Consider the following 25,102-nt stretch of genomic DNA (forward strand, 5'->3'; position numbering starts at 1 on the left):
CAATTCCATGTTAATTTGAATATTCTCAATTCTGCAAAAAAAAAAAGGGCCATTGGAAGGTTGATAGGGATTGCATTGAATCTGTAAATCACTTTGGGATCTACTGCCATCTTAACGGTATTAAGTCTTTCATTCCATGAACATGGGATATGTTTCCATTTAATTAGGTCTTCTTTAATATTTTCAGGAATATTTTTTGGTTTTCAGTGTACGTGTCTTTCACTTCCTTGATTAAATTTATTCCTAGATAAATTTTTCTTTTTAATGATATTATAAATGGGATGGTTTCCTTAATTTATTTTTTGGATTGTTCATTGTTGGTGTATAGAAGCAAAACTGACTTTAGCATATTGATCTTGATGAATTCATTTTTTAGCTCAAGTAGTTTTTTGTGGATTATTTGAGATTTTCTCTTTATAGAATCATGGCATCTGTGAATAGAGATAGTTTTCTTTCTTTCTTTCTAATTTATGGCTTTATTATTTTTTTCTTGCCTAACTGCTCTGGCTAGACCTTCTAGTACAATGTTGAGTAGAAAGTGGTGAAATTGTCCACCCTTGTCTGGTTCCTGATCTTAGGAGGAAAGCTCTCAGTTTTTCATTGTTGAGTACAACTTCAGCTCCGGGTTTTTCATAGTTGAGGATGTTCCCTTCTATTCCTACTTTGTTGAGTGTTTTTTTAGTCATGAAGGGGTGTTGGATTTTGTCGAATACTTTTTATGCATCAATTGAAACAATCATGTTTTTTCCCCCTTCATTTTATTAATGTGGTGTATTACATTGATTGATTTTCTTATGTGAGCCTACCTTTACAATCCTGGGATCAATCTCACTTGGTCATGGTGTGTAATCCTTTTAATATGCTTTTGGATTTAGTTTGCTAATATTTTTTGAGGATTTTTGCGTTTATATTCAAAGCAATATTGGTCTGTAGTTTTCTTCTCTTTTGGTGTCTTTGTCTGGTTTTAATATCAGGGAACTCTGGATTCATAGAATGGCTGGGAAGTGGTCCCTCCTGTTCTATTTTTAGGAAGAGTTCAAGAAAGAGTGGGGTTAATTCTTCTTTAAATATTTGGTAGAATTCACCAGTAAGCCATCTGGGGCTGAGCTTCTCCGTGTTGGATTTTTATTACTGATTCAATATCTTTCCTTGTTATAGGTTTGTTTTGACTTTCCATATTTTCTTGAGCCAATTCTGGTAATTTGTGTGTTTCCCAGAATTTATTTGTTTCTTCTAAGCTACAAATTTGTTGGCATATGATTGTTCACAGTGTTCTCTAATAGTCTTTACTTCTGTAAGGTCTGCAGTAATATCCCTACTTTATTTCTGATTTTAGTTGTTGCGTATTCTCTCTCTTTTTTCCTTTGTCTCTCTAGCTAAGGGTTTATCAATTTTGTTCATCCTTTCAAAGAACCAACTTTTATATTCCTGGACTCTATTGTTTTTCTATTGGCTATTTTGTTGATACCAGCTCTAATCTTTACTATTTTTTCCTTCTGCTAGATTTAGATGGCTGATTTTTTTTTCTAATTCCTTATGGTATAGAATTAGGCTATTGATTTGAGATCTTTCTTCTCTTTTTTAATGTAGGCATTCACAAATATAAATTACCCTCCTGAGCATTGCCTTTGCTTGTATCCCATAAATTTGGAATTTGGTATGCTGTTTTTTTTTTTTAAATTCATTTTTAAGTATTTTCAATTTCCCTTATTTCTTCGTGACCCATTGTTTATTTAAGAGTGTGTTGTTCAATTTTCACAAAATCATAAAAGTTTTCCTTCTGTTATTGATCTCAAGTTTCATTCCATTTGTGGTCAGAGAAGATACTTTGTATGATTTCAGTATTTTAAAATTTATTGGGCCTTGTTTTGTGTCCTAAGATATGCTGTATTCCTGGACACTGATCCATGTGCTCTGTTATTGCTGAGTGGAGTGTCCCTTATGTGTCTGTTAGAGCTCCTCGGCTCATGGCGTCCAGTCCTGTATTTCCTTATTAATCTTCTGTCTAGGTGTTTCGTCCATATATGAGATGATAATGTGTGGAAATTGTGTGCCCATTAACATAGATTTATAATTTTATGCATCTTTCTTTTAAATCATCTAGGCAATAAAAAGAGGAGCTACTAACAACAATACAATGATAGTGGCTTTTAATTTAGCTATGTAGCTACCTTTGCTGGAGTTCTTTATTTGTGTGTGTGGCTTCGAGCTGCTGTTGAGTGTCCTTTCATCTCAGCCTGAAGAGTGCCCTTTAGCCTATCTTGTAGGATAGCTCTGCTAGCAATGAACTACATCCCATACATCATGGGAATATCTGTAAGAATGGATATTAAGGATATAGGATAATGGTGGAAGGAATATAAGGTTGGATCAGGCTGAATTTACTGATATGGGCCCACTAAGCAGAGATTCTGCATTCAATGTAGTAGCTCAAGGGGTTAGAAAGGGTGTTAACAGTTTGTTTGGATGGTTGGCTGAAACATGGATCAAAAGTTGGCTGACATTACCTGAGGCTGAAATGCCAGAACTGCCCTGGTACAATGTGGAGGAGGGATTCAAAGGCTTAGAGAGATTGGAATGTTAGAGTGGATTTATCATGGAAGACCTGCTCACACACCCCTGGAATGTCCAGAGGACACACCTTTCACCAGGACTGTGAGGAATAAATTTGTGAGACTAGCTCCATCATCCCTGAAGAGCTCTGAAGTCGCCCTTCTCTGAAGTCACATGTTACTGTGGGAACTGCTGTCCCTGAGCTGAAATCCTTAACACAATGGGGATAATCGGATCCCAAGTTGGCAAAAACCACATGGCAGCACTTAATGATCAAAGACAAGGTGGGTGTGGCTACCGTAATGGAAAACAGGCTCAAGGCAGCAGTCAAAATAATCTGACTTGCAGAGATCTATGGGGTTGGCTAGTAGATCATGGAGTACCTGAAAGTAAAATAGATGTGCAATCTACTAAATTCTTACTTGATCTGTATAAGTAGAAGAGTTCTAGGTCAAATGAGCAAAAGTCTAACCTGAATCACAGAAACAGTCACAGCCCCTTAATCAATTCCCAGACTTGAGACAGTTTACAAATCTAGAGCCCCTTGAATGAGGGGAAGGCCAGGTATCCTTGGGGAAGGACTGTGTTATACTGCTAAAAATTTACACTTTTAGTTTTCCTTCTGGCTTTCCCTGAAGGGACCTAGGGCCTTTTACCAGGGTGGCTGTGCCTTGGGTAAAATGAAATGATCGGATATTTCATGGATTATTAGACACTGGTTCAGAAGTGACATTAATTCCAGGAGACCCAAAACGTCACTCTGGTCCCCCAGTCAGAGTTGGGGCTTATGGAAGTCAGGTGATCAATGGAGTTTTAGCTCAGGTCCATCTCATAGTGGGTCCAGTGGGTCCCCGGACCCATTTTCTGGTTATTCCCTAGTTCTGGAAAGCATAATTAGAATAGACATGCTCAGCAACTGGCAGAATCCCTGCACTGGTTCCCTGACTCATGGAGTGAGGGCTATTATGGTGGGAAAGGCCAAGTGGAAGCCATAAGAACTGCCCCTGCTGAGCAAAATAGAAAACTGGAAGCAATACTGGATTTCTGGAGGGATTGCAGAGATTAATGCCACTCTTTAGGACTTGAAGGATGCAGGGGTGGTGATTCCCACCACATCCCCATTCAACTCTCCTATTTGGCCTGTGCAGAAAACAGATGGGTCTTGGAGGATGACAGTGGATTATCGTAAGCTTAACCAGGTAGTGACTTCAATTGCAGCTGCTGTTCCAGATGTGGTATCATTGCTAGAGCAAATCAATACATCCCCTGGTACCTGGTGTGCAGCTACTGATCTAGGAAACCTTTTCTCTCCATTCCTGTTAGCAAAGGCCACCAGAAACTTTGCTTTTAGCTGGCAAGACCAGACACACACCTTCTTCATTAAAAGTTCCCTGTTGCAGTAAATTTTGCATTAGATTCCAGAGTCCCCCAAAATTTGATTCCATCACTGTTTAACAATTTAAGATTATTTCAAAGGAAGAGCTAATTGTTTAAGCTCCCTGGGCACCGCATTTTCCATGATGTCACACCCCCATGATGTCCTACTTTTTTTGTTCCCACAAATTTTATTACATATAATTAGTGTTTCTTTAGCCTTACTACAGTTTATCAATTTTTTTGCTTACAATTCCTTCTTGAATCTCTTTAGTCATTTTGTTCCTGGAGCACCTTCTTCAGAAGATCACTTAGTGTAGGCCTGTAGTGTTAATCTCCCTTTGATTTGTCTGAATTTATCTTTATTTGGTGCTTGAGAGCTTGAGTTTTGTTAAGTACAGAATTCAAGACTGACAGTTCTTTTCTCCCAGCTCTTTAAAGTTTTTACTATTCTGAGTTTCCTTGTTGAAGAGTCAGCTACCTGTACTTACAGTTTTTCATGGCAATCTATTGTTTCTCTGCTTCTTTTAAGATATTTTCTTTGCTTTTTCATGTCCTATGGTTTCATTACAATATGTCCAAGTATGAGTTGGTTTTCCTCTTCACTGTTTGGGGTTGTTTGGGATTGAATTGTTTTCTCCAAAGAGATATGTTCAAGTTCTCATCCCCAATTCCCATGTGTATTAGTTAGGGTTCTCTAGGGAAACAGAATCAATGAGAGGTATTTATGACTGTAAAATTTGTAAAAGTGACTCATGCAACTGTGGGTATGCAGAAGTCCAAAATCTTCTGAATTTGTCAGAAAACTGTCAACTCCAAGGAAGATGTCCGATGAACTCCTCAGGAAACGAACCGGCAACTTCGACGAACTCCTTAGGAAACGCTTCGCTGGGCAGCCGAAGCAGTGAAGGCCCTCTATCTGTCTCACTTATAAGTCTTCAACTGATTAATTGGATCAAATCCAGCCAATTGCATTCTCTCATTGTGGAAGGCACGCCCTTCAGTGAGGCATCAATCACAGCTGCAGCCAGTTGACTGATGATTTAACAAACCAACCTGTTGGTTTATTAACCAGCCACAAATGTCCTTGCAGCAATTGTTAGGCCAGTTCTTGCTTGACCAGACAGCTGGGTACCATCACCTGGCCAAGTTGACACATGAACTTAACCATCACAGTCCGCCCCTTGTCAACTTGGCAGTTATACACATCAGCGAAAACCATACTTTATCTCTAAGTAGAGAACAATAACAGGCATATATTTTGCCTAACAATACTCTGCTGTGCAGTGTACAACTGGAAATGCACTAAATCTCTCCAGAATAGGGTGCAAGTCCTTGGGTAACATTAGCTCTTACATTTGATTTCCTTTAGCTTAAATACAGCAAAATGAACAGTACAGGTTATGCCATATAAGGGGATAAGACAGAGAAGAAAGCAAAGATATTTGCTTTACAGACAAATACAAACATAACAAAACAAGGAGGAACTATTCATGCCATCATAGTCCTCATTTCTGTAACTGGCTTCATGGCCGTAGTTCATATTTATCACGACCTTCTTCCAGTACCCATTCCATGTTCCCTCTACCCTCATTAAGCACTTCAGCTGGCCGTGGTTCTTTGCCTGGTGGGGTGACCCAAACCTTCATTCCTGAAGTTTCTTGGCCATTGGTAGTCCTGCCTGGATTGGGTTGTTGCAGTTTTCCATTCACTTTAATCACGGGGCATGGTAGTACTAAGAGACGCCCCAGGGGATCTCCTGTATTCCAGGAAAACTCTTCTTTACTTCCATTGTGTAGTTGCAGTGCTATTTCCCCTTGATAGTCAGGATCAATCACCCCAGCCAGTACAGTAATCCCCTTCCTCACCTGTTGATTCAGAGGCATAAGAAGACCAAAGTGGCCAGGTGGCAGTCTTAACTTCCAGTTCAGTGGGATTATTGTTGTGTTTCCTGGTGGAAGCACTCCTCCTTTTGGAACAAAGACTTGCAGACCAGCAGAGCTTAAGCTTGCAGAGACAGGAAGCAAAAATTTTCCTGTTTCCACCCCTTGATTCCTGGGCCCATGAATCCTGGCTATGGGTGAAACAGCACCATAGAGTGGACGCTGATTCAGAGCATACACAGCCTCCTGGAGAACACTGCCCCAGCCCTGTAAGTTATTGCCACCTAGTTGGCACCGTAATTGAGTCTTCAACAGGCCATTCCACCGTTCTATCAACCCAGCTGCCTCCGGATGATGGGGAACATGGTAAGACCAGAGAATTCTGTTAGCATGTGCCCATCCCCTCACTTCATTTGCTGTGAAGTGGGTTTCTTGGTCCTCCAAGACCCATCTGTTTTCTGCACAGGCCAAATAGGAGAGTTGAATGGGGATGTGGTGGGAATCACCACCCCTGCATCCTTCAAGTCCTTAAGAGTGGCATTAATCTCTGCAATCCCTCCAGGAATCCAGTATTGTTTCTGGTTCACTATTTTGCTAGGCAGGGGCAGTTCTAATGGTTTCCACTTGGCCTTTCCCATCATAATAGCCCTCACTCCATGAGTCAGGGAACCAATGTGGGGATTCTGCCAGTTGCTGAGTATGTCTATTCCAATTATGCATTCCGGCACTGGGGAAATAACCACAGAATGGGTCCGGGGACCCACTGGACCCACTGTGAGACGGACCTGAGATAAATCTCCATCAATCACCTGACCTCCATAAGCCCCAACTCTGTGGACCAGAATGACATTTTGGGTCTCCTGGAATTAATGTCACTTCTGAACCAGTGTCTAATAATCCACAAAATATCTGATCATTTCCTTTTCCCCAAAAGTCCATAGGTCCCCCTGGGGAAGGCTGGGAGGAAGATTAACAGTATAAATTTTTGGTTGTGTAACAGGGTCCTTCCCCAAGGGTACCTGGCCTTCCCCTCATTCAAGGGGCTCTGGGTCTGGAAACTGTCTCAAGTCTGGGAATTGATTAAGGGGCTGTGACTCTCTGTTTTTGTAATTCAAGGGAGACTTTCATTCACTTGACCTAGAATTCTTCTGTCTATATAATTCAAACAAGAAGTTAGTCGATTGCCCATCTGTTTTACTACTTGGTACTCCACGATCCAGTAGCCAACACCATAAGTCTCTGCGAGTCATATTATTTTGACTGCTGCTTTGAGCCTGTTTTCCATTATGGTAGCCATGCCCACCTTGTCTGTGGCGATTAACTGTAGCCACTTGACTTCTGCCAACTCAGGACCCAATTGTCCCCATTGTGTTAAGGATCCCAGCTCAGTGACAGCAGTTCCCACAGTAATATCTGACCTACAGAGAAGGGCGACTACAGAGCTCTTCAGGGATGATGGAGCTAGTCTCATAAGTTTATTCCTCACAGTCCTGGTGAAAGGTGTGTCCTCTGGACATTCCAGGGCTGTGTGAGCAGGTCTTCCATGATAAATCCACTCTAACATTCCAATCTCTCCAAGCCTTTGAATCCCGTCCTCCACATTGTACCAGGGCAGTTCTGGCATTTCAGCCTCTGGTAATGCCGGCCACCTTTTGATCCATGTTTCAGCCAAACACCCAAACAGACTGTTAATGTCCTTTCTAACCCCTCGAGCTACAACATTGAATGCAGAATCTCTGCTTAGTGGACCCATATCAGAAAACTCAGCCTGATCCAACCTTATATTCCTTCCACCATTATCCCACACCCTTAATATCCATTCCCACACATATTCCCCTGGTTTCTGTCTGTATAAATTGGAAAACTCATGCAGTTCTTTTGGAGTATAGAGTGCTTCCTCATGGGTCACACTTTGTCCCTCACCCTTCGGGGCCTGTTGGGACTTTAGTTATAGGTCTTGAAGCAAAGACTTGGTGGTGGGGGTGGGTCATGAAAAGAATTAGAATTATCCCTCAAGCCATTTACCTCAGGATATTCTGTTACATTTTCATCTCTTAAAACAGGATTAATCTCTCCAGACGGAAGAGTGAGGGCTGCTTCCTCAGGGGAGGTGGTTACAGGGTTAGCAGGCACTGAAGGGTTAATCTCCTTAGGTGGGGGTTGGATGGCAGGCTCCTTGGGGAAGACTGGGGGTGGGGAAGCTGTTTCCCCAGGACAGCCCTCTACAGGTAAATCTAACAATGACCCAGCAGAATCCAGGGTTCCTATGTCCTCACTGCCATCATCATCAATCCGTATGTCCCCATCCCAAGTTTCGGGATCCCATCCTTTTCCAATCAATGCCTTTACTTTAACAGCAGACACCCTGAGAGGTTGAGATTTTAGTTTATGTTGTAAATCTGCTACTCACACAATGAGAGTCTGTGTCTGGTTTTCAGAAACCTCAAGTCTGCGGGCACAGGAAATAAGATTTTCTTTCAGGGCACACATAAAAATCTTTACATCTGTCATATGGTGTTTAAGTTTTGAATTTGAAGCCTTTAACTTGTCCCTTTCTCTTACAACTTTATCCAACGTATCTAAGAGCAGCCCAACATCATTATACCTCTTTATTCTGCAAACCTCTGTGCAGGTATTGAAAACACTGTCACCCAGAGCCTTGCTTCGTACTGCATATGATTAGGAGAATCAAACGGTGCTATTTTGTGCATCTCCTTTGCCAACTCATGCCGTGGACTATCAGTGCCCTCTTGATTATTGGAAATAGAGTCATTAGTGCCTTTGAATCTAATCAGAATAGAAAACAAATTGTAAAAGCCCATTTTAAGATTCTGTTTCTCAAGAACCTCTCCTGGTACCAAGTTGTATTAGTAAGCGTTCTTCAGGGAAACAGAATCAATGAGAGATATCTATGAATATAAGATTTATAAAAGTGACTCACACAACCGTGGGTATGCACAAGTCCAAATTCTGTAGAGCAGTCAGCAAACTGTCAACTCCAAGGAAGATGTCCGATGAACTCCTCAGGAAATGAACCGGCAACTTTGACAAACTCCTCAGGAAATGAACTGGGATCTTTGATGAACGTGTTTGACGAACTCCTCAGGAAACGAACCGGCAACTTTGACGAACTCCTCAGGAAACGCTTCTCTGGGCAGCCGAAGAAGTGGTGAAGGTCCTCTATCTGTCTCGCTTATAAGTCTTCAACTGATTAATTGGATCAAATCCAGCCAATTGCATTCTCTCATTGTGGAAGACACGCCCTTTGGTGAGTCATCAGTCACAGCTGCAGTCAATTGACTGATGATTTAATAAACCCGCCTGTTGGTTTATTAACCAGCCACAAACGTCCTCACAGCAATGGTTAGGCCAGTGTTTGCTTGACCAGACAGCTGGGTGCCATCACCTGCCCAAGTTGACACATGAACCTAACCATCACACCGTGACTTGACCTTCTTTGGAAGTAGGTCTTTGTGGATATTATCATGTTAAGATGGGGTCACACGGGATTAGGGTGGGCCCTAAATCCAGTGTAACTTGTGTCCTTATAAGAAGAGGGAAAATCAGACCCAGACATGGAGACACGCAGGGAGAAGATGGCTGTGGGAAGATTGGGGAAGAGGCTGGATGATGCTGTGACAAGCCGAGGGACAGCTGGGGCCACCGGAAGTGGGAGCAGGCCGGGAGAAGTCCTTCCCTGAGCCTAAGCGGGAGCCCAGCCCTGACGGCACCTGGGTGTGGGACGGAGGCCTCCGGAGGTGCGAGAGGAAATGTCTGTTGTCGTAAGCCACCCAGTTTGGGTAATTTATAATGGTAACCCTCGGCAACTAGTACAGGGGTCACTTAGGTTTCCCAAATATGTGGATTTGCATCGCTCAACAATTCTGGAAAATTCTAGCATTTTCTAGAACACCGGCTCTCCATGTTCTTATATTATCTCCATCATTTGGTTTCAGTGTATGTTCAGTGTATGTTTTTAGCTGTTACCAATCCCTGTGGGTGCTGTGCTTTGTTTCTGTTGACTGCTAACTCTACCAAGTGTCCTTTATTTTCTCTAGTGTTTTGTGAATGATTTTTTGGGTTTTGAGACTGTGATCTTTGGGACTTGGTCTTGGCAGTTCTTTCCTGATGGAGAGGATCTGCATCGGACTCTGCTGGGGTGCTGCATCCCAGGGCTGCTTTCAGCGGGATGCTGGGCCTCCGGGTGCCCGAGGTGGTGCACGTGGCCCCAGCAGTGTCTGAGGTGGCCAAGGGCCAGAGGTGCTGGAGAGAGGAATTTTCCCGGGCTGCCCACAGCCTTCTTGGGTGGAAGTGGGTATTTTCTGTTTCAGCGTGGCGGGCATCCTTGTTCACTGGGCCTTGTTTTATGGAGACTCCCACCTGCCTTCCACACTGACTGCTCTCTTTGGAATCAGGCTCTCCCATTGTGTCAGACTCAGAGTTCTTTCCTTTGTCAGTTTATCTATGTATTCAGAGTGATTTTTTTTAAGGAATATTTTATCAAGCATATTTTCCGTGCATCCTACTGGAGAGTTTTTTAAGGATCTCTCGTCTGCCATATTGGCAGAGACAGATTCCCAAGCAGAAGTGGCTCCGGCTCCTCCAGGTGCCTCAGCCGTCACCGCTGACCCTCGTCTCGGTGCTGAGCGGCCTTCTAGGTCCTGCCTCCTGGACCCTCGGCAGGTCGTCCAGGCGGACGCGCCCTCCGGACCTGTCCCCTAAGCTCCCAGGAGTCCGTCCTCCCCGACTTTCTTCTTGCTTCTTTGCCCCCACCCAGCAGCCAGAAGGGCCTTTTAGGATCATCAGTCATCTTACTCCAGAGCTTACGACATGAAAATGGCTCTCCATGACACCTCAGCCGGCGCCAAGAAGTCCCGATGGCTGTGGGTGCCCCGGTGGTGGCAGCTCTGTGGCGTTCTCCCACCCGTCTTCGGGCCCCTTCCGTCGCCCACCCCTCCGGCCCCAGACTTCGCCTAATCCCTGAACACCCTGTGCTCCTTCCTGGCTCGGGGTGTTGGCGCACGCAGTTCTCTCGGTTGAGCAGATTTCTCCTGCTCCTGGCTCGGCCGACTTCCAAGCTTCCAAAGTAAACAAGCTGTCCCCTCTGGCTTCCAGGTTGGAGGATGTCTCCCTGGTTATTTTTTTCACAGAACCCAGATCTTTTTCTTTCTGGCACTTACCTCAGAGTGTAATCATTTCCTCGTCTACCTGGCCAGTCCCTGACTTTCTCAAGGGGTCGGGGCCAGGCTCGGGAGCCACAGGGTGGCCTGGGGCTGGGGGTGGGAGGCCTCTGTGCGCGCTGGGTGACGCGGACGTGAGCGAGTTCCCTCGTGTCCCTCCCCGGTTCGTAACCCCGAGAGTGCAGGAGCAGGGACGGTGACCCCCAGGCATGGCGGGCAGGGTGTGGCAGCGCATCACCGCATCCCGCATGTCCCCAGCCCCGGCCCCATCGCGGCTGCCGGGTGACGTCACCCCCTGCCCCCAGCTGTTCCCTTCTTGTCGGAGAAGCCAAGAAGAGCCCGTGGGGCAGCTGCCGTTTTCACATTGGCCCTTCTCCAACGGATGAGATGAGATTTACTACGTCTGTTTCTTCTTCAAATGAACATTTACCCTCAATTTGTTTAAAAACAGGATAAAAGCTTGTTGTTAATTTACTCTGATACACCGGTTAAATGTGCTCATGCAGTTGAAAATTCAGAGATGTTAAAAACCGCAGGGAAATGTTAAACTTCTAGTGTATGAAGTTTGACTCCTGAAATACCTCCCGCTGAGGGGGAACCCAGCAGTCAGGGCTAAGGGGCTGGAAGTGGTGTGGGGGGCAGGGGGAGTGGGTGCCCCGAGGTGCCTTCATGGGGGGCTGGGGGAGGGTCCCAGCCACCCCCCGCCAGGACCCCAGTGACCTCTGCAGCATGGGGTTCACTGTCCCCATCCATTCCACGTCACTTTTCTTTTCTTTTTTTTTTAAATTAAAAGCAAAGTAAGCTGGTGGAAAATATTATTCGCCTTTTATTTTGGCTGAAAACTATTTTCCCCCAACTTCCCTCCCTTTCCCATCTTTCCCCCGACCCTGACCAGAAATACGTGGGCACATGCCCCCACTCAGGAGTCGGATGTGGAAAGGAAAATGGCTGGAACTGCACTTCCATTTCGTAATGGAAACCTAGGGGGCCGTTCCGTGCCTTGCAGGGTGGCTTAGAGGAGGGTTTCCCGAGAGGCCCAAAGGTGGGCCCATGCTGGGTGAGCAGGTAGCATCCGTTCATCTCTGGCCATGAGCAAGCAATTTGAGATCACACTTCACACATGTGTACACACAACCCACATGCACACACACACAACACATGTACACATGCACACAACACACATGCACACACACCTGCACATGCATATAACACATGCACCTACACACATGTAACACCTGGACGCATGCATACAGCACATGCACACAACACGCATGTGCACACACACAGTTGCACATGAACACCTGCATACAACACAGTTGCACACATACATGCACGTGCACACACACACTTGCACATTCATGCATACAAATGCACACATGACACACATGCACGTGCACACACAGTTGCACATGAACACCTGCATACAACACAGTTGAACACATACATGCACACACACACTTGCACATGCATGCATACAACACATGCACACAACACACATGCATGTGCACACACACACGTGCACATACGTACACTTGTTTGCACACATGGACACATTTGCGCGCACATACACTCCCTACTCAGTGATGTTTTATAGGCCTCCCCAGACAAAGCTTTAGTTTTATTTTAGATGCTCCGAGGCAGATTGCCTGTGTGGAGCTCTGCACAGCACGGCCAGCTCACCTGCGGCGCGGGGCAGGGATGTGCACTGGGAGCCGCTGGCCTGTGCCGTGGGGACGCAGAAGCCGAGGAGCAGGTGATCCCTTGGCCTCCCTGCCGAGTGGGCCATGGCCACTTCCTGGCAGTTACGCTGGTGTAATGGCTTAGAAAGTTAAAACAGCTTCCGGGGTAGGGCTGGCTCCCTGGGGCTCGCCGGTGGAGGGAACACACCTGCAACACTGCCACGGATGTTTCCCTGGAATTCTTCAGACTCTTCTGGAAAAGACCACCGAAGTAGCACGTCTCCTGGCGTCTGGGGCACTAAGGAGGCGCCTCCCCCTCCCGGAAGAAGTGGCTTTGCCACGAGGGGAGCCGGCTGCAGGGGGGCGCACTCGGGCAACTTCGTGCCCTCCTCTGGGAGTGGTCCCCCCACCCCGGGAGTCCAGGGGTCTTTCCCACTCATGGCAAGAACAGACTTTTCCCAAATTCCTCACCCTGAGGACAGGCCCGCCCAGCCCTGCGTCCTCCGGGAGAACCTCCTCGCGGACGTTGTCTCCAAATACAGCGCACCCGCGGCTGGAGGCCGGGCACGCCTGGCAACCTCAGCGTCTTGCTTGGAAGGACGGAGAAGGCGCCTTCGGCCTGATACGGGGCTCGGGGGAGACCAGAGAGGGTTAATTTAGGACTCCAGGCCCTGGCCACGGAGCTCTCTGCTCTGAACCTGAGGCCACAGCCCGGCGGGAGCTTGGGGACTCCCAGGCTGGGGACCGTCCCTTCCTGGGCCCGTCCCTCCTGGGCCCCTGGGGTGATGCTCGGCTTCAGGGCGTGTGCTCTTCACCAGCTCGGGGGCCCATCAGGGGTCAGGCCGTGGGGAAGCGGTGCCACTGCCTCCTGCCGCTGAGCCTTCCTGGGCACTTGTTTAGGTCCCTGGGGCTGGAGTCCTTCTCCGTCGTGTCCCCCTCGGTGCCCACCGGCCTCCCTGCTATCCGAGAAGAGCTGATCGCTGCTTGTTGAGGGGCCGGGAGCAGCCTGTGCCTTTCGACCTGCGTGGTCGGTGTGCCGGGCAGATTCGGGGTTCTTCTCCCTTCTTTGGGGGAGCACAAGTCACTTCTTCGGGGTCCTCCACCGGGAGAATCAGGAGGCCAGGACTCGGGCACCCCAGGCCGATGCCCAGGCGAGTTCACGCTACCCATGCGTGCCCGTCCGCTGTGTCTGGTAAGCGTGTAGGAACGTGCGCACAAGCGGGGTCCATGTTTGACCGTCTCCACTCTGCCTTCAAGCCCCTGACGTGTGAGCCATGACCTGAGGCCCCCTGGGGCCAAGACCCTGGCCCTCCCCTGCCTCTCGCCCTGGGCTCCGGGCGGGGCTGCCTGCCCTGTCGTGGCACCTCTGCCGCCCCGACGGTGTGGCCGGCTCTGCCCTCCGTCCTCCCAGGCCCCTGCCCCGTGGGGCTCTGCCCAGGACAGGGTGGTGGTCGGATCCAGGCGGCGCATGGAGTTTGCTCCTTTGTCTTCTCATCTCTCTGTCTGTCCAGCCGTCTGTCCTCCCTGTACGAAAGGAGGAAGCCCCTGGGCCTTCAGGTCCGATGACTCAGTGGCTTCCAGCCCCATTAGGCCTCTCGCCAGCAGGTTGTTTCAGTCACTCCGTCTGAAAACAGGGTGTCCCGTTCTGCGATGTGCACGGCCCGTTCTCTGCTGGGGTGCAGTGGTGGGAGGACGACGTCTGCACTCGTGAAGGGTGCGGTCACCGGGCAAGGGATACCGGTCGGCTACAGCGCAGGGTGGCATTGCCCTCAAAGGACACGCTGCGAGGCGGGAACGGTGCCTGATGGCGGTGCTCGGGGCTGTTCCAGACGGAGGGGCCAGGCAGCCTCCCTGCGGTGGGAGCCCCTGACCAGAGACGGCGACAGGGACCAGGTGGCGAAGGCCTGGGGAGGCGGACGTCCAAGGAGAGGCCAGGCAGGAGGCTGGAGCGGGGCGGGGAGCCTCTCGGAGACTGGAGTGATGAGACGCTGCAGGGAAGAGTAGCGATGACGTGTAACATGGGCACGTGGCATGTGGTCAGTCCTCAGTTCAGGACGTCCCGTCTCCTGGCGTGTCCAGTGGTCACGTGGCTGGTGCCTCAGGGCTGCCGAGCCTGGGATGGGCTCACCCCGTGGGTGCTGTGGGCGACACGTTCCCCCTCGGCCGGAACCCCACCCCCCCTGCTCCCCTCTCCTCTCCTCACAGCATCTCACCCCCAGCCTGTGCTGACTGCACCTCCAGGCTCGGCCACAGGCCTCCTTCTGGGACTCTCCACGGTGCCCTCCTACCCAGCTTTGCTCTGTGGTTGGTTTCTGGGCCTCTGTCCTCCTGCCCCTGACACCTGCCTCCATCCTGGAGTGCCCAGTTCCCACCCCAAGCCTTTTACACGGTCTTTCTCCCTTAGGCCAGCCTTTGTTTCCCACACCATGGGTGACAGGTGATTTTGCTTCCTTTTGTTTTTCTCTATTTTTTTTTATAACAATGCTTATGTTTTGCTGTTATTAACTAATAAAAACCAAAAAGATCACCTTTTAATTTAAAATGACACACACACACACAGAAACTCTTTAGGTCATTTGTCCCCAGAGAGCGAGGTTCCTGAATTTAGAATCCAAGTCCCCGAGAAGGCAGCGGTGGGCCCCGTTTGGAGCTCTCCATGTGGCCAGTGGCCTCCGGTGCCCACGGAGCCGGCTGCTCGGACCCTCGGACCCCGTGGAGCTGGCTGGTTTCCAGATGGTCTCCCCGGCCTGCTCTGAGGAGATCAGATCATAAACAAGCCCCTGGTGGTTGTGGGAGGTGGGGACGGGTCTCTGAATTTTCCCTTTGCTGCTCCATGTTCAGCTTTCTGCGAGCGACGGAGAGGCCAGAGGCCTCAGGAGAACAGTCGGCAGTTCCCAGACGTTCAAACTAGGAGAAAAGTTCCAGGCTCGGCTTCACCGCCCAGCGGAGAACGAACTCAGGTGGCGTTTGAATAACTGGATGAGGTTCTGAGGAGGCCCTTGAGCTCCCAGGGCCCCGTGGGATGCTCCCCGGAGACCGCTGCTGTTGCCCGTGACGCGCTGTCCCTGGAGAGGAATTTCTAGCTGGTCGTTTTGAAGGCCGCTCACCTCGTTCCCAGGGCAGGGTGTGAACAAGTTCGGGAAACAACACGGAACCTGCCACCCTCCCCGTCGGGGAAGCCGGAACAAGGAGAATCACGGAGCTGCTCCGGGAGAAAAGTGCTTCGTGCGCTCAGTGATTCTGAGCATGTGGCCCCTCACTTATTCCCGGGAGCTGCCGCTTCTCGGCACAGATGTTGGCATTTAGTGTTCTCCTTTCCTGCCCCAGAGGTTCGCGGGGAGCACCCCGACGTGGGCTCGGAGCCCCCTTCCTTCCTCCACAAGCGGGGTGATGGCGCCCTTCTCCCGGGTTGCCGGGAGGGTAAAGGCCCGGGTGAGGCGAGTGACGCAGTGGGGAGCACCCGGCACAGCCCCTGGCTCTCGGGGGGCGCTCGGTGGAGAGTCGCGAGGTGGCGAGGAGACCCCCGGGACTGGGGTTCAGTCTGGGTGACAGCGCTGCCGAGATGCTGAGGACAAGGCAGGAGGGTGGGCTGGGGCGCGTCTCGTGGGGGCCTGGCCGGGGCCCAGGACGCGCAGGACATACGGGACAGCGGGCGCCCGGAGCCCAGGTCTCCCCGGGACCTCGTAGCCCGTGAGGCCTAACATTTTCCGCAGGGGAGCAGCGCAGTGCCGCGGGGTCGGCGCTCCTGGGAGACAGACCGTGTCCAACACTCCCGTGCAAGACTGATCGGCGAGAGCAGATTCAGGTTGAGGAAGATTCTGGAGCCCCAAGAGGGCGGAAGCCAGGGGGGCGAAAGGCAGGCTTTGCATCCCTCCCGTGCCCGGCCCCATTTACCTGCACACGCGTTACCAGCGCCCTGCAGCCGGGCGGCTGTGCCTGCCGTTCACACGGGGGCTGCGGGAGGCTGGGCCTCGGCTGGGTGTGAGTTTCTGGTGCACAATATTCAGACAGTAAGGAGCAGAGTGGTGGTTCAGGGCTGTTGTGTTGCCTCCCGAGAATCGTGGCTGGACTGGCTGGCTTTGGGGGTTGCGGAGCCCAATGTCCCCGTGGCTGGGGTGCACCCAAGGCCGCAGCCTCCTTAGAACCCGTCAGACCCGGGAGGGAGGGGAAGGAAAGGCAGCCTCGTGTGTGGAAGGCTTTTGGGTAAATACGACGTCTGCCTCCAAACGTTTTCAGCTCTAGTGAAGGCAGCGTTGTGTTTACCGAACAAGCTGATGGGATATGCCAAAACTCCGAGTAGCAGAAATATGATAATTGTTTTCTTTGCAATTTTCTGTTTTTTTTTTTAATTAAAAAAAAGTTAACTCCACATAATGACAGGATTACAAAATTAAAATGTGTTTATGTTCTTTTCTCTGCATTAGGGTTACATGATGGAAAACCGGATCTCAGGCTGAAAGTGACTCAGATGTGCTGGTAACTTTTGAAGGTGACAACGTCGTGCTGCTTCAGGTGAGAGTCAGAAATGCTAATGTTTCTTAAGTGGTGTCATTTTCAAGATCAAGAGTTATCCAGAAATCTCAAGTATTTCATGTGTTTTATCTTTATTTGCTGTCTTCATTAGATTGGCAGGTGTTTTCCTGGTGGGCACTTGATTTTTGCAACATCTGAGAGGAGGATTAAATCATTTCTCTCCTAGCTGATCTTTGCTATTGAATTATATCTTTTTGGTTTAAAAAAACTACTTTTTAGACATACCTAGTCACATTTTTTGACTGAGCAGTCTACTCCCAAAGAGGGGCCAGAAGGCCTCCAAGATAAATAGGCGAGATGAAAAGCCAATTTACAACAGGAGGGCGATCGATCAACCCACTATTGATCAGAGCACTGCACACCAGGGCCCGCTGCTGTGCTGCGTCTTTTCTCTCGTGTTGGCTCCTTTTGAAGAGCTCGTGGACGGCCCCGTGCCGGGGAAGGCTCGTGTTCCTATCCGTGTAGAATTCTGCATATGAGTTTACTTCTGGGACTCCATCCCAGGGAAATAATCTTAAGTACAGAAGAAGTCTAATGCACACATTTTTCATAAGTACACTATCTATTATAGCAATAATGTTGGAATATTAATTTTCAATAGTAAGAAAATGGTTATGTAAATTAAGTTTTGGCCAATCGGTGGGGAGTTAGCCAGCATTTAAAATTGTTTTTACAAAGAATTATAACAGAAATCAAAAATTTATGATGTGATTAAATAAAGCGATACAAAAAGGAGTATAGAACGTGATCACAATGTTGTGATCATTTAAAAGTGTAAGTTGTCTTACTCCAAAAATCAGATCAGCAGTTGTCAGGGGCTGGAAAGGGGAAAGGGAGGGGGTGACGTGGCTATAAAGAGAGAATGAGGGATCCTTTTGTAATGCAATTGTATTGAGATATCTTCACACATCTCACAATCCATCCAAAGTATACATTCGCTGGCTCCCAGTATCGTCACATGGTTTTGCATTCATCACCACAATCAATTTTAGAACATTCTCATTACTCCAAAAAATATAAAAGAAAACCTGAAACATCCATTACCCCTAATTCCCCCCCATTATTGACCCCTACTAGTATTGGTATGGTACATTTCTTACTGTTGATGAAAGACTATTAAGATATTACTGTTAATTATGGTCCATAGTTTGCTTAAGGTACATATGTTCCCATATACTGCTGTGTTATTATCTCCTTGTAATAGTGCTGTACATTTGTTCTCGGCCGTGAAAGAATTTTTTCATATTTGTACAGTTAACCACAGCCATCGATGAGGAATCCTTTTGATGGGCATTTTGTGGTGGCCCCACAAAACTACACATTTGGTAATATGGCATAAAACTAAATACACACACACAAATGACTGCATGTAAAACTGGTAAAAGCTGAATAAATTCTGTGGGTTGTGCCAGTGCCATGCTCCCTGTTGCAATACCGTACTGGAGTTTGCTAGATGTTGCCACTGGGGAGACTGGGTAAAGGGGACAAGGATTTCTCCAAATTATTTCTCACAACTAGCATGCAGATCAACAAATTATATCCAAATAAAAAGTTAAAAAAAGAAGTAAACAGAAGATACTACATATGGATAAATTTAGAAAGAGATACACCAAAATGTTGATGGTAGTTGTTTCTGTGTTGCAAGGGCTCTGGATGGTTGAAAAAGAAAATTCTTTCCATTTTTCTGCATTTTCAAAGGTATATTGTAATGACTATGGGTGATTTTATAATGAAAAAAATCATTGTGCTGGTTTGAATGTATTATGTCCCCCAAAACGCCATTATCTTTGATGTAATCTTGTGTGGGCAGACATATCAGTGTTGATTAGATTGTAATTCTTTGAGGGTTTCCATGGCAATGTGCCCCACCCAACTGTGGGTGATGACTCTGATTGGATAATTTAAATGGAGGTGTTACCCCACCCATTCAGGGTGGGTCTAAATTAAATCACTGGAGCCATATAAATGAGCTGACAAACAGAAGGAACTCAGTGCAGCTGAGAGTGACATTTTGAAGAGGAGCTACAGCCAAGAGGGACACTTTGAAGATTGCAGAGAAGCTGAGAGAGTAGCTGCAGATGAGAGACAGTTTGAAGATGGCTGTTGAAAGCAGACTCTTGCTCTGGAGAAGCTAAGAGAGGACAAACGCCCCAAGAGCAACTGAGAGTGACATTTTTGAGGAACTGCACCCTAGAGAGGAACGTCCTGGGAGAAAGCCATTTTGAAACCAGAACTTTGGAGCAGACGCCGGCCACGTGCCTTCCGCTAACAGAGGTTTTCTGGACCCCATTGGCCATCCTCCAGTGAAGGTACCTGATTACCTTGGACACTTTAGGGCCTTAAGACTATAACTGTGTAACCAAATAAACCCTCTTTATAAAAGCCAATCCATTTCTGGTGTTTTGCATTCCGGCAGCATTAGCAAACCAGAACAATCATTAAGTTAAAAAAAAGTAATTCTGACATTTTTAGAACACTATTTGGGTATCTTGCTTAGTTCATTGAAAATTAAACCACATGGTTTATTTAACTCCCCCTTATCATTTTATCTTATAGAGATATCTGTAGTAAAATAAATTATTTGGGGGAATTAGTTAAGATTTTAGATTTAACTTGGGTTGGATTCAAATACGCCCGTTCTTTTGTTTCCCTCCTGCCAAAATGTTATTAAAAATAGGTCTTCTGAAGAATACTCAGTAATTCAGACACTGCACTGGTTCGCATTCTCTGTGTGTGCTGGTGATCCGAGCGCGCGAGCTTCTCCTGCACTCCGTCTTTGGGAGCATATTTTAAAACGGGGCCTGGGACTCTGCATTCTAGCTCCGGGCATGGGCATCGTGGGGCAGCGCTCGGGGTTGGAGGTGGGGTCGCCACAGTCTCCAGCGTGGTCTGAGGAGGAAGCCAGGTGGGGACGGGGGCTCCTCACTGGATGTTGCGTAAGTGGACGGTGGGGGATGGGAGGGAGCCCCCGGAGCACGGATGGCCGTCCCGGGCAGGATGCCGGTGGGAGGCCGAGGCGCCTGGGCAGGGGGATGTGTGCCCGCTCAGCGAGGGAGGAAGGAGGCCAGGAGTGGCCCCGTTCCACAGTCTGCTAGAAGGAGGCCCCCGGACCTTCAAACCAGACGCGTGGGTCCTCGGTGGCCAGTGTGCCAACGCTGTCTTCCAGGCGTGTGCGGAAAAGGTGGTACCTCGGGTTTCTATCGAGGCTTATTGAGAGCTGGAGACACGTGTTTTCTAAGTGGTGTGTGTTGGGGACCCCAGGACCACCCCCAGGTTCTGTGGTTCACTGGGAGGACTCGTGGGATTTTGTCACACTTGTGGCTGAGATTCATTACAGCAAAGGGATAAAACTGAAATTCCACAGAGGAAAAGGCCCCTGGCTGGGAGCCCTCTGCACGCGGCGTCCCCGGGACTCCCCCTGGGCTGGATTGTGGACAGTGGGCATGAAATGCTGACTCTTGAGGAGGCCCATTGGAGACGCAGCACCCCAGGGTTCCACGGGGGGCTGGTCACCTCGTTATCCTCTGTCCAGTACATGTCAGAATTCCAGACCCTCGGAAGGAAAGCAGGTGTTTGTGTAAACTGTGTTACTTGCACAGACAGCTCAGGCAAGCAAGCGGCCCTTGTCAGTCAGGAGGTGGTGGGAGCTCACCCGAAACTCATGTGCCCAGGAGCCAGCCGAGGCTGTCCCTGCCAGCAGGCCTCTCTGGGAGAGCAGGCTCAGATCTCCTCTGTTAATTCTTCTCTGCATGTGCTGTCCAAGGATGAGGCAGAGCCTTCCCGAGTTCATTGCTGAGAAGAGGGGAGGGTAAAGGTGGCAGTGGTGGTGGCGGCCGTGGGGCAGGGAGAGAGGTCTCCAGGCTTCCAGGATTACAAGGAAAGGGGACAGGCTCAGGCGCTGCAGCGTGAAGAGGACTGGAGGCCAAGGGGAGGACGCCTGGTGCAGGCCAGTGGGAGCACCTGCGGCTCTGCTCCTCCCGCTACTGATCGCGGAAGGAAGGATGAACCGGAACCACTCTGCAGTGGCGCGGCATGGGAGGGGCCGCGGAGGACCAAGGGTTTTGACTGATCCCTGGAGAACGGAAAGCAGAGGTGATGGGATTGATGGCCCTTTTCCATCTGGAGGCAAGAGTTGCTTCTCTGGGGTGTCTGTGGAGGGGCGCGCCTTTGCAGGGCTGGAGAGCAGGAGAGGGGCTTGGGCAGATGGAGGCTGCCCATCGGTGGGACTTTGGCCCCCTCACCACAGCAGGAGGAACTGCCACTGCTCTGCAGACCGGCCCTGGCAGAAGGCTGGACGGCCCGGAGAGGCGGCCCCCGGAGTGCTGAGGACATGGCCGGAGTGCCGGGAGGACACCCGCCTGCCTGCTCGCCACCAGTCGACCCAACTGGAAACCTGCCGGGCAACATGCTCCATCCTGAGCCCAGGCTCCCGGGTGCCTGCCATTCGGGGTCAAGGCCAGAGCAAGGACGGGGGCGCTGGCCGTCTGCCCTGGTCTCCGCGGCCTTCCACTGCTGAAGGTCCGTCATGGGGAGGACGCCCTTCTCTGGGCCGGATTCACTGTGATTCCGTTTACTGGAACACAGATGGAATTTCAGGAGACTGGGGAGCAGAAACTGGTCCAGGAGTTTCACCATTTGACATCCCCAGCCTGACATTTCAGCCCTCTGCCCGTGGGTCCCCAAGTTGCCAGCCCAGGGCCGAGGAGACGTGGACAGAGCCGGCGAGTGCTTTGGAGTTTCTGTAAGCTTTACACATTTTCCTTTAAGCAAGAAGAAAGTGTCCTTGACCTTTTCATTGTTTCCCTGGGGCAGGGGTTGAAGGCCCTCGGTGAGGTTTAATTATACTCTCCGGTGAATCCAATTTCTACCTACACCCATGAAATCCCATTATAACTTCCTTTTGCTTCATTAGAGAATCTTCAGGGCAGGGCACTTCCTGATCCTCTTTGGCAGCTTTCCTGGAGGATATCAGGCAGAGGCTTTGCATATTTTGCTCATCACCCCACAGTGCAAATAAGTGAAAACCCAAGGACCTGTAAGCCTGACCAGCCTGAGCAGCAGGATCCCTGTTTTCCCATATGAAACCCGGCTCCTGTGGGATTTCAGATCCCTGGGGCTACTTCCCAAGGACATTCATAACACTGAGGATGAACAGTCAAGCATCACCAAACTATTTTGTTTTGTTTTCCTTATTTTATTTCCAACTTTCACTATGAAAAATTTCAAGAGAAAAGTTGAAAGGCCACTAGCACAATGGACACCTGGGTACACCATCTGCCTGGTTCCATCAAATGTTAATACTTTGCCATAATTAAATTCTCTCTCTCTCTCTCTTTCTCTTTCTCTGTGTGTGTGTATGTGTGTGGCCAGTTGAAAGCAAATTGCAGACATCGAGACACTTATCCCTAAAAGCATCAACATTCATCTTCTAAGAATAAGGACGTTTTCTTACCTAATGACAATGCCATCATCATACCTAAGAAAATCAGCAGTAATTCCATGATATTATATAATAAGGATGATCAGATCCGTAAGGAAAAACCAACAACATTAAACAGAAGGAGCAAGAAGAACTAACAGAACAACTTCTACTGGATGGAACAAAACAGAGAAACCAAAACTGAATAATGTCCTTGGAGATGTGAGATGATATTGCATCCGTGAAAGAACAGCCTGCTATGAAAAATGAACATTCTGAGAACTATCAAGTGGCCTTGCAAATTAAAAGTGTGCCTGAAAAATTTAAAAATCCAATGTAAGGGTGACAAGATAATTTGAGAAGACTTCCCAGGGTGATGCTCAGAAAGACAAAGTGAAGGGAAATAGAAAGGAAAGTTTAAGAGGTGTGGATGATCAGTCTAAGAAGCCAGGACTTTCCCCCAAAGAGGGGGCAGAGAGGCAGGTAACAGATCAGGGAAATAAAGGAAGACCGTTTCCCAGGTCTGAAGAAAAGCGCTTCGCTTTAGATTGGAAGGACCCACTGGAAAAAGTCAGAGCCCCAACATACCCTGGGGAATTTCGTAACGCTGAGTGAGGATAAAGAGGGGCCCTGAAACCTCAGACTGAAAAGCCACTAAGTCACTATTGAGAAGAGACTGTCTTGTGGGCAGCTCTGCGGGCTGGAACGTGCCTTCCCGACTTGGGGGTGCCCGTGAGCCCCCGGATCTTGCTCCAGTCCGGGTTCTGGGTGGGCCTGAGATTCCGCACCCAGCAAGCTCCTGGTGACGCGAAGGCCGCTGCTTTTCCGCTCTGAGTGGAAAGGGTCTGGAATAAAGTGGAACAATGCCCTTGGGATTCTGAGGGAAGTTATTTTGAGTGTAAAATTTTGTAGCTAGATAAAGTAAGGATAAAATATGAGAGCAAAATATAGACTTATGTTCACATACTCGGGAAGTTTACCTGCCGTTAACTCTCTGAAAACTATAACTTGGGGCGACTGCAAAAAAATAAATAAAAATAAAAACAAAAAAATCCCAAAAGGACTCAAGAATTAAAAAGACATGCATGTTTTCTGGAACTAGCCCAGGAGAAGTGTGTGTCATGAAATACCTGGAGGGAGGTGAGGCTGCAAGTCCAGAGAATGATTCGTCCGAATGAGAATTGGAAGTCGGGGGGATCAAAAGAATGACTTTGAGGAGGAAATGGTTTCTGTTCAACAAATAATATAATTAAGAAGCAAGACAATCTTCGGGATATGATGGAAAAGGCGTATGTTTCTTCTTGAAACAAGAGAAAGAAAAGTCCATTAAGACTCTGGGAAAACAGAACTGCGCCAGAAAACTGTGATTCGTGTGTGACACAAACGAAACACCCTGTGCGAGTCTGCTTGACCCAACAGCTGGAAGTGTCCCCCTCTGGCAGGACAAAAACCATTTAATGCTGGTTGTTTCTGGAGCAAGAGACAAGAGTAAGGGATCAGGTAGGAGACTTTCACTTTTTATTTAGTACCACTGTATGTGCTTCGAGTTTTTTAAGTCACGTATATTTAAAACCATTTTTTTAAAAGCACAGCCCTCCCTTAAAAATAAAAGGTGGGCGAGGGAAGGGAAGGAAGGTCAGTAACAAAGAAAGTCCCGCGTCTCCCAGAAAACAGGCCAACGTGTGACCCTGCCCCCGATCCTCCGACCCCACCGCCGGGGAGGATTCCAGAACCTTCTCCCAGCCGAGGGGGCACCAGGTGCAGGTGTGGAGGAGGCCTGGGCCCCGCCTGGTTGTGGAGGGAGGACCCAGTCTCTCTCTGCGCTGGTGAGGACACCTGGTGACCCCGGAGGAGGTTTACCTGGGGCCTGGATGCGGTGGGTGTCGGTGAGCCCGGGTCAGCGGGTGGAGATGCCGAGACCCCCAGGGTCAGAGGCGAGGCCGGGCCACCCAGTTGTTCGAAAGGACCAGAGACCTGCGTCTGCGGGGTGCTCAGAGCGGTGGTCCAGGGGGCGGCCGGGTGGGTGACAGTTTTCTGCTCACCTGAGAGGTGAGCCGCCCCCTCTCCCGGGGCCTCCTGGGGACGGAGAACACGGCAGAGGCTGAGACCTGCTTGTGCCAGCGGAACCAGGGGCGCTGTCCAAGGGATCCCCCTGAGACCGACGGATGGAGGGTTATATCCAGAAGCCCCCTGGCGAAGGCAGAGAAGATGGGGGTGGTGTTTGGACTGAGGCCATGGACAGTGGGCGGCAGGGGCCTGGGGGCCTGGGGTCGGGAGGGCAGGTGAGGGGGCTGAGGCCTGTCTGAGCTCCCCTAGAGCGCAGCACCCCATCGTGGGGGAGCCGAGAGGGCGCGGGGTCTGCTCTCTCTGAGAGGGGCTGACCAGGGTTTGGGCTGAGGTTCTGCTTTGCTCTTTCTACACCCATTGCCCCATAAGCCAAGCCAGCGCTCGTCATTTCAAAGCCAAGTGTTGCAGCCTCTA

At 49.1% G+C, this 25,102-nt stretch overlaps 1 protein-coding gene across 1 annotated transcript in view; it reads left to right on the forward strand.

The window, feature by feature from the left end:
* The window catches only part of ACOXL (acyl-CoA oxidase like), a 283,084-nt gene that overhangs the window by 158,520 nt on the left and 99,462 nt on the right, over positions 1-25,102 (forward strand). The window contains 2 exon segments of the mRNA XM_037806647.1: positions 17,094-17,128; positions 17,130-17,181. Of these exon segments, the coding sequence (XP_037662575.1) occupies positions 17,094-17,128; positions 17,130-17,181 (87 nt within the window).

The sequence above is a fragment of the Choloepus didactylus genome, chromosome 17 (genome assembly GCF_015220235.1).
Source record: "Choloepus didactylus isolate mChoDid1 chromosome 17, mChoDid1.pri, whole genome shotgun sequence".
NCBI classification, from domain to species: domain Eukaryota; kingdom Metazoa; phylum Chordata; class Mammalia; order Pilosa; family Megalonychidae; genus Choloepus; species Choloepus didactylus.